The sequence below is a fragment of the Alnus glutinosa genome, chromosome 5 (assembly GCF_958979055.1).
Source record: "Alnus glutinosa chromosome 5, dhAlnGlut1.1, whole genome shotgun sequence".
Classification (NCBI taxonomy): Eukaryota; Viridiplantae; Streptophyta; class Magnoliopsida; order Fagales; family Betulaceae; genus Alnus; species Alnus glutinosa.
The window spans coordinates 21,081,502-21,091,242 of record NC_084890.1 but is presented as its reverse complement, the minus strand read 5'-3'; the positions used below and the strand labels follow the sequence as shown (position 1 = coordinate 21,091,242).

Here is a 9,741-nt window from a genome sequence, read left to right as displayed (position 1 = left end):
TGGAATAATTTTTTGTTATTTTATATTTTTTTAATAATTTTTTTTAGTTCTTATTTTATTTTAATAATTTTATGAAGGGCATTTTTGTCATTAGGGGGACATTGACATTTTCTGGTAGTTTAAGGGGGGAGATTGACACAATTGGTAGTTTGGGGGGTACATTGACAATCATGTGGTAGTTTGAGGGGGTTATGTGTACTTTTTCCAAAAAAATATTACGAATACCAATAAATAAGCTCCACATCATCTTAATAAGACTACCGTTATAAAAGTTTAATTACTTTTAACATTTTTCCAAACTCCAAGGCTAGGTCGGTGGTTTAGCATAACCGTTGGTGAACCCACTCCTGGTAATCTTGTCCGAGATGGCCAACCTTAAAATTTGAACCCCAAACTTGTCAACAAACAAGCATACCGGGCCTTAACCCTCTTACCCAATTACTTCGCGCCACCTAATCCTTACCCGTACTCAGACCCTTAATTCCCACTCAGTGCTCACACGTCATGTTTCCCAAGTCTCCCATCCACCTCTAAGCTGTAATCACAAAGTGCCAGACTGGCAACCGTCAGAATCCAACGTGAATGCCTCATGCAAATCCTACGGCCCAGATCTCTCGACCCTACATTCGTTAAAAAGATACCGTTTTTTTTCTAAGCCCCTAATAAATTTAGGATAAATTTCAAAAGCATCCCCCAAGGTTTGGCTTAATGCAAGGCTCTACCCCTTAAAATTGAAAATGTACGTTCTGCTTCACTATCGAGTTTTGTCGTTATATAACAATGTTAACTGTAAACTTTCTTCCCCACTTTACCCTGAACTCCTCTCCATATTTAAAAAAAAAAATATATATATATATATATATATATATATATATATATATATATATTAATAATAAAGTAAAAAAATCAAAACACAAAAAAGAAGTGAAAAAAATAAAATAAAAAATGAGATGTAATGCAACTCAAAAAATATGATAAAAATGAAGGGACATTACCCCTCGATTGAAAGTCTTAATTTCACAATAACATATCTAATGGAATAAAAAAAGGAATTAATAAAATCCAAATTGTTGAAAAGGGAAATTACACCTTATAAAATTAAGAAACAGTACTCATACTACCGCTCTCTAACTTGCCTTTTAAAATCATTATTGAAAGTTTTAATAATGATTTTAAAAATCACATAACAAAGTATGGGAATGAAAATGTGAGGTTGGGAATGTGTATAACATTACTTTATAAAATTTAGGACTTACAATTTTTTAGACGAATTTTGAATTTGACATGAATTCAATATAAAATTAACGGGTTAAGGTTGAGGGGTTTAACTTGTTTAATTAAATAGGTCGGATTAAGATTCACCTATATAATTTTATATTTGTGCATCAATCAGACCTGACTCGAACCCCACCCACGACATTTAGGGTTAGTAATTTTTTACATGACTCGGGAACTTAATACAAACTCAATACAAAACTAGCGGGTTAGAGTTAAGGGATCTTACCTATTTAATTAAATGAATTAGGTTAAAATAACCTATATAATCTTATACACATGTCTCGACATAACATCAAACTAGCACACAAATACGAATTACTACTCCTAATTAAATCCAATGAAAACTAATTATATTATCTTCGTTGAGGAAAGTTTCCTAGCCCTAAGGTGTAATGGTCACATGCATAAGGCTACTTGGTAAATTAAAATCCAAAAGTCTCAAGTAGTTTTCCAATACAACGATTCTCGATCTAGCATAAAATTTCTCTCTCTAAAATTGTTTTTAAAGGAGTTCAAATATTCAAGAAAAAAAAAATTAATCTTGAATCTTTACCCTAAACTCTTTCTTAACCCTTACTTTCATGTGAATTTTGTATTTTTTTTTTCTTTTAGGTCATTGGCTAATTTTTAGTAGATGCGTTGACATCTTTCTCAATGGTTAAATTTTGGATGATTGATTAAAATCAAAATTTGAGTACAAAATGATCAATTTAATTATTTAAAAAAATATTATATATATATATATATATATATATATATATATATGTGTGTGTGTGTGTGTGTGTGTGTGTGTGTTTGTCCTGGGCTTGACAATTCGGGTAAACGAATCAGGTTTGGGTAAACCCGCCTAACCCGGCAACACGTTTACATTCAATCCAAACCCGACCCGATTATTAATTGGGTTGGAAATTATAACCCGAACACGACCCGATTGTTAACCGAGTTATTCGACACAGACTCGATTGACACGTTTACTTCCTCTGAAGAAGAAGAAGCTCCGTCCGAAGAAGAAGGATCGTCTTCATCTAAAGAAGAAGATGAAGCTGAAGCTGAAGCTGAAAAAAGCTAGACCCTGAGCCCCAATCATCGTCATCCATATCCGGGTTTGATTCGGACAAACTCCGGGGCCACCCCGAGCACGAGCATGAAGCCCATGGAAGACTTAGTCCTGAAGGCCGCCACTAAGCCCAGATCCAAGCCTGCCTCGTCACAGTTGTTGGCCGCGAGATCGTCAGCTACGACAAAGCGGCCGATTTTCGAGACCGATAGCAAGGATTCGTCCAAGTGGGCCACGAAAAAGGCGCTAGAGCCAAGCAGTGCATACTACATGCAGCTAGAACGCTAGGTTTTCTTTTGAAGTTTCTAGTTTTTTTAAAAAATAAAAAACAAACGAGTCATAATTGTCGCTGGTTGACCCGCCAAATACGATTCTAATCGGGTTAGCTTGATTATGACTTAAACCTGACTAGCTCAAACTCAAACTCTGTATTTTTGTATTGTGTTCGTGCTGAATTTGTAGATCGTGTTAAAAATTGACAACCCTAATTTGTCCCATACCTACATTATTTTAATTAAAATATATATAACAGGAGAAATATAAAGAGAAGTAAAGGGCAAAATGGAAAAGAAAATGATAACTAAACACCGTTATTATATATCGTTATAAACAGGCAAACAGGCAAATCTTAATAAATTAATAAGGGAAAAGGATGCATATTGTCCATATTCGGGGGGGTAGCAGTGGACATTAGGCCGAACCTTGGGGAGGCCTTTTGAAATTTAAAACCACGAATATATAACCGATGTCCCCGGAACGTCCATTTCTATCTCTCTCACTCTCTCTCTCTCTCGCATTAGGCCTTTGCCACTCCACCTCCCATTCCTCATACCCAATTACAGTCAAAGGGGACCTCCACGACTGAGTTCTGGTGGTGCTCTTTTGGATTGGGATCCGACCCGCATTGTGTTCTCTCGGGTTAGTTCTAGCTTCGTTCTCTTTTGAGTACAATTTGTAGATCTGGGCTTTCTTGTTTGATTTTTTGTTCTTTTTTATTTTCTCGGGAAAAGTCTGGTCTTTCGGAAAATTTGGGAACGCTGTTGTTTTTTAGGGGTGGGTTTCTGAATTACATTTTGGGTTTTGATGGTGAGTGCGTTTTCTGGCTTCTGCTGGCTCTCTCTGTTTGCTTGCTAGAAGAATTTTCAGTTGTGTTGGCAAATTAAGTCATCAGGGAAATGTGATTTTCTTGGGAATTTTTGGGTTGATTTTTTTTTTTTTTTTTTCTTCTTCTTGTTCTTATTCTTTTTCTTGTTGTTCCTGCTAGGTCTTTATTTGGCTACTAAGAAAGTTTTCCATTCCGGAGATAAAAATTTGTGTTTGGTTGCTTAGAAAATTTGAGAGAAGGGAATAAAATGATAAAGCTTTAAATTTATATTCTTCTTCGTTTTGGATTCTCCTTTTTTCAGGCAACAAAATTAGAAGAATAAAAAAAAAAGATCTAGGTGAATTTGACTATCATAATAAAAGTAGCATTATTTGATTTGACTAAGCATATTTAATTAAAGATTTCTTAGAAAGTTTGAAATGCAAAAAGCCTTTTTCTAAAAGTTCTTGGGATAAAATCAGTAAGATTTAGATATGAAAAGATTACTCCTTTTTTTTTTTTCTTTTTTCTTTTTTAAACTGCTTTAATTTTATTATTCGGTTTGTTTCTTACCTCGTACGTTCATTTCTTTCAGCTATATTGTAAGCTGCCAAGATGGTCGCGCAGGAGTTTACTGTCGATCTGGACAAAGCCCTCGTCTTCCAGGTACTATCACATGTGCTTCTTCTTTTCATCTACTTGGGTTTGCCATGGCTATCTAATTTTTGAAGATGTGATGTGGTTTTCCATAGTTATCTTAAAACACACTCTGAAACATAAAAAGCTTTTCCTTGCTAACAATCTACATCTATGTTGCAAGAAGTGCACCTCTTTTATGTATAGTAATTTATCCTAACCCCATCTAACATAGGGAACCCCTAATAAATAAATAAATCAATTCACACTTTTATTTGAAACATATAATTTTCCGATGCGTATGATTTTGTTATGCCTGTTAATCCATGACATGTTTCTTAGGTTGGCCATCTCGGACAAGATTACCAGGAGTGGGTTCACGAACCAATCGTCACCAAGGAAAGCCCGCGATTTTTTGAGAGTGATTTTTGGGAGGTACAATCTCGTTGTTTGCACATGATGATCTTACTGCCATTAAATCATAGGCATATATGTAGTTGTCAGTATAGATTATGCACTTATTTAATTACTAGTTTAACATATCATTTTTTGAGAATGTATACAGCTGCAAATTTGACTCGCTACTACTTGAAACAGTTCTTGACCCGCACAGTTTGGTGGGCAGTTCCAGTCATTTGGCTGCCAGTTGTATGCTGGTCCATCTCCATGTCAATACAGATGGGCCATACACTTCCTCAGATAGCTTTAATGGTGGTCTTTGGCATTTTTTTGTGGACACTTATGGAGTACACATTACACCGTTTCCTTTTCCACATCAAAACGAAGAGCTACTGGTTAGTTGTTACATTGCTCTCTCTCTCTCTCTCTCTCTCTCACACACACACACACACATACACGCATGCATGTGTATTCTCGTTGAATTTGAAATTCTGTATAATTTTCTGGCCTCTAAAATTTAAGTCGCTTTAATTCAAAATGTGCTAGTACTAATTGTGTTAAGCATTTTCTTTAGGGGAAACACCGCTCATTATCTTCTTCATGGCTGCCATCATAAGCATCCAATGGATGGCTTGAGACTTGTTTTCCCACCTGCTGCAACAGCTATACTTTGTGTACCGGTATGTCTATTCTTACTTTGTATCTCTCTTCATAAGAACTCAAGCTGATGCTTTTTCCCTAATTAAAATGAAAACAGAGAATATGTATCAAGTTTTGGAGCCTTTGACTTAATACTTTCTGATTAACAGAAAGAACAACTTACATGTCTACTGTGTACGTACTCTCATGTCTTGCTCTGGACGTTATGAATTGGATCATGTTGGTCTTCCACTCGTATTCTATTGTAACCAAGACCAATTCAATGTAATTTCTGTACCGGTATGTACGACTTAAGAATTAGGCATTCTAACCAATTCCATGTGCATGTATTTAAACCGATGGCACATGTTCTTTTATACCCATCTGGAGCATGAGATGGGTGAAGATTCCAGATTCTAAAAATGTGGGAGTTCATATGTACGAAAACCATCATGGTATAAAATAAAATTTGTAGGTGGTTCTAGATTAAAATACTATTGCTTGCTATGTGTATTTACTTGTGTTCATTGCGCGAATCCCTTTATATGCGAAATGACAATGCAAACTTGTGTACTGTTCCTCACAATGTATATTATAACTGGATTTGTATATATTTAATTAATTTTGGAGTGCATATATGAAATCTGATTAGTTGAGATTTGGAGTTTTCATTAGTTTTCCTCATGGTTTTGCATATTTGAGGCATTGTATAAAGTTCTTGTCTACTGATTCCAACTGTTACTTTACATCACTGCCAGTTCTGGAACATGGTCAAGCTTTTTTCCACCCCTTCAACTACTCCTGCTTTGTTTGGAGGCGGTTTACTGGGTTATGTGATGTATGATTGCACCCATTACTACCTCCACCATGGTCAACCATCTATCGAAGTGTCTCGAAATCTCAAGGTAAGAGCAGCAGGCTCCTGCCACTCATGTGTCATAGTCTATATCTTGCCTGTCCTGATTACACAACCCATAATATCTTGATCAACGAAGAAGTTATTTGTACAACTAGGTATATCATTAAGAATTTGAAAAAGGATATCATTAACCTGTCCCTGTCAACAAGGCAGGTCCGCTATAAAACCTACTGGTCAATTGGCTATGTAATCACATATCAGAAAATTCTTCCATTCAAGAGTACATATGATTTTTTTATTTTTTTATTTTTAATGAAGGGCGGATGATTGAATCAATAAGGCTTTGTTTGGTTGTGTTTTGCAGAAATACCATTTGAATCATCATTTCAGGATCCAGACTAAAGGCTTTGGGATCACTTCATCATTATGGGACAAGGTGTTTGGAACACTTCCTCCATCGAAAGCAGCTGGGAAAAGTAGATAATTTATTACAATGCAATGCAGCATCTGTCCATTGGTTATTAGTAGCGAGTTTCAGGGGTTTTTAACAGTTTTTTTTTTGTTTTTTTTCTAAACATTCTTTCATTTTCTGTCTATTTGTTTGATATTAACTGTCACTCCAAGTAATACCTTCCTGGGTTTGCAGCATTTTGGGGGGCGAAAGTACCGTATAAAATTATGGAATTTGTGTTCTCAGATTTGTTTATCAAGGAAAAGCCTCCTACTTGTCTAGATTGCTTGTTCATGAAGGGTACGCTAATTTGAATTTTTTTTTTTGTTTTTCCGGACCATTTTATTCTTATCTTTTTTGAGCTAGATTTTAGCAAATTTGTTGTGCAAAATAATCTTTTGGGTGCAAGTTTTGAAAAGAGAAATGCTACACTTGAAAAAAAATATATTTACAAGAACTTGGTCCCAAACCGATGGTCTAAGTCCGTTTGGGTTTGGGTTTGGGTTTGTAATTTATAAAAGTTCGATTTAAAGATAATTGTGATTTTTAAAAATACAGTTAAACATTTAACAAAATTAAAGTTATGCTTTTAATAATGTAGTTTAGTTTTTAAAATTGTACATTTAAGAAAAGTACATTATTGCCTGCGATTTGAAAACGTAAAAAATTTGTGTTTTCAAATCGCAATTTCAAACAATCTATTTTCTGCGATTTGGTTTAAAAGTGTACTTTTTGTCAACAAAATTGTAATGTCAAGCACACTCTTAATGCCGGACAACTCATATTGGAGGGAGATTCTTTCATCACAATTTGGCTATTAACAAGCCAAATATCATCACAGATTGGCACATGCAATCGATTATCAGAGATGTTATTTTAAATCTGGCTTGTTGCTCTCATCCTGGGAAGCAGTTACAGTTCAATGCAAGCCAATCAAAGAGCTCATTATGCTGTAAAGTGGATTGAAGCTTGTTAGGGAAATTTATAAAAAAAAAAAAAAAAAAAACTTTTGGTGACCCCGGACAAACGCAGAGCCCAACGGCTATAACAGGGAGAGTCCGAAGAGGAAAGGAGGAACAGTGAAACATTAAATGAAGGCTTTAATAGGGAAATCACTCCATAAAAAGCAGTGATCCAGCTGGTCAAAGACAACCGCCGCCATCCAGAAAGGCACAAATTGCGGCGTGAGATGATCATTTGAGACCGTCGAAGGGAATTAATGACGAAAAGATGAGCATCTCAGAGTAATAAATAGCAGTACGGACTAAGAAAGAAAAAGATATAAGAAGTAACAAACAGAAGGGGGAAGAGTCAGAAAAACATCTCCAGGTTCTCTGATCTAAAAGATTTTCCACCCTCAATCTTCGAATCCATACTAATTTGACCGTCGGAGGGGGCTCGGCCGGAAACCCTGCCGGTCCTTCTGTTTTGCTGGGCGTGGAGGAAATCGTTCCAAGGTTTTTCGCTCCAATCAACTCGGAGTCTGGAGACCAGTCAGGAGCTGTCACGTGTCACATTCGAAATTTGACATCAACACTTTGGCGCCGTCTGTGGGAACGACGTGGTCGCGTGTTCCCGCCAACACAAGCGTGTTTAACACCTTCCATGGTGAGTACGCAGTTAACTCGAAGAAGTATGACTGAAGAGAATATGCGTGAAGAAGCAGGGACCTCACATGACCCCCAGGCAGAGATAGCCCGCCTGAATGAAAAGGTAGCACGACTCGAGAGGGAATTGCAGGAACGAGACCGCACGGAACGGCAGGAAGCTCAAGAAGAAATGTCGCAGGGCGACCGCGGGAACCTCGAGCGTGATGTCGGACATCCGGAAGGAGCAGTTGGGGATGAGAGTGAGGCCGATAGTGATGTTGAGCTTGCTAACCTTATGAAGAAGGGTGAAAAGGTGAAAAAGAAGTGGGTGGAGAAGTTGGCTAAGTTAGAGCAGCAGTGTGATTATTTGATGGGTTCTGCTCAAACGGGAGTAAAGGGAAAAGCTTTGTTGACTGACAGTTTATTTTCTACCGCTGTGTCCCCTTTTACTGAACGTATCATGTCGTGCCAACTCCCAAGCAAGTTCAAAATGCCTGAAATACCAGTGTATACGGGATTGGGAGACCCCATCGAGCACTTGGCGAGTTTTCGTGCGCATGTGGCGCTGCACGCTACGCCCGATGAGGTGGCATGTCGAGCTTTTCCCCTTACTTTGGCAGGGGGAGCCAGGGAATGGTTCAGGACCCTGCCGCCTTGCTCGATCGCGAACTTTGAAAGCCTCACTAAAAAGTTCGCGTCCCAATTCATGGCTGGCATTGTCCGTAAGAAGCCTGCTCAACAGCTGATGACCATCAAGCAGGGCCCTCAAGAGTCATTAAGAAGTTATCTGCTCCGCTTCAACCAGGAGAGGTTGGCCGCCGAAAGCCAAAACGAGCAATTTATTCACTGTGCCATCTACCAAGGTATAAGGAAGGATGGTGCTCTTATGGCGGATTTGGCAAGGAAGCTGGCTGAGAGATTGCAGGACTTTTATGATCGAGCGGAGGAATTTGTGAATCAGGAAGAAACCCTCCGGGCGTTCCGAGAGACGGAGGAAGCCGCGAAAAGTAGTGCCGGGGACAGAGGAAGATCGAAACAGGGAGCTGTTCCGTCAAGGAAAGAGTTCATTCAGCGTAAGCCCGTCAAGAGGGTCAAAAATTACAGCTGGACGCCTGTTAATGCTCTAGCTAAAGAAATCCTCATGGAGATCAGAAAAGACCCGAATTACAAGGATCCGTCCCCGATAAAAGGGCCGACCGCATCCGCGCAATCGCCACAAATATTGTCACTACCACGACTCCTTCGGCCACTGGACCAACACATGCATTGCCCTGAAAGAAATGATCGAGAAGTACATAGCTGATGGCAAATTGACGCGTTTTTTGGGAAAACGCGAGGAGTTGACGGCGAGACTCCCGCCGGACAGACTAACCGGAGGTCAAGGTTCGGGCGGACGGGATGCACGTTCGGGGCGTCCCCTGTACCGCCACGAAAGGAGGCCGGCTCGACAACCTGACAGAGACTTCCAGGCGGAGAGGGTGCGTCAGCGAGAGCGGAGTAGAAGCCGCAGCCGGCAGGATGGGCCGGGTGATTTTCCAGAAATTCAAACTATAGCTGGAGGTTTCGAAGGAGGGGGCGAAACTTATTCAGCCCGAAAATCGTATGCCCGAGAGATGAGGGAGGTATCCATCTATTCGGTCGCAAGACCGCTGAAAGCTGCCAAGCGCGAGAAGCTGACCATCGCTTTCTCGGACGAAGACTACGAAGGGGTTTATCTGCCCCATTCTGATGCCCTGGTGGTGACCATGG

At 39.0% G+C, this 9,741-nt stretch overlaps 1 protein-coding gene across 1 annotated transcript; it reads left to right on the top strand.

The window, feature by feature from the left end:
* The first annotated feature begins 3,086 nt into the window (after window positions 1–3,086).
* On the top strand, window positions 3,087–6,684 carry LOC133868483 (dihydroceramide fatty acyl 2-hydroxylase FAH1). The gene is made up of 7 exons (XM_062305386.1): window positions 3,087–3,253; window positions 4,015–4,085; window positions 4,398–4,490; window positions 4,653–4,849; window positions 5,029–5,134; window positions 5,852–5,998; window positions 6,317–6,684. The coding sequence occupies exons 2-7, from the start codon at window positions 4,035–4,037 to the stop codon at window positions 6,434–6,436; spliced, it is 714 nt and encodes a 237-aa protein (XP_062161370.1). The 5' UTR covers window positions 3,087–3,253; window positions 4,015–4,034; the 3' UTR covers window positions 6,437–6,684.
* Window positions 6,685–9,741: the final 3,057 nt, after the last annotated feature.

Bases quoted from the DNA above. Each gene is read 5' to 3' on its own strand.
- LOC133868483 (XM_062305386.1), top strand. From the start codon at position 4,035: ATGGTCGCGCAGGAGTTTACTGTCGATCTGGACAAAGCCCTCGTCTTC. The intron at 4,491-4,652 runs GTACAATCTCGT...TACTTGAAACAG, and splicing joins TTGAGAGTGATTTTTGGGAG to TTCTTGACCCGCACAGTTTG. The intron at 5,135-5,851 runs GTATGTCTATTC...CATCACTGCCAG, and splicing joins CAGCTATACTTTGTGTACCG to TTCTGGAACATGGTCAAGCT.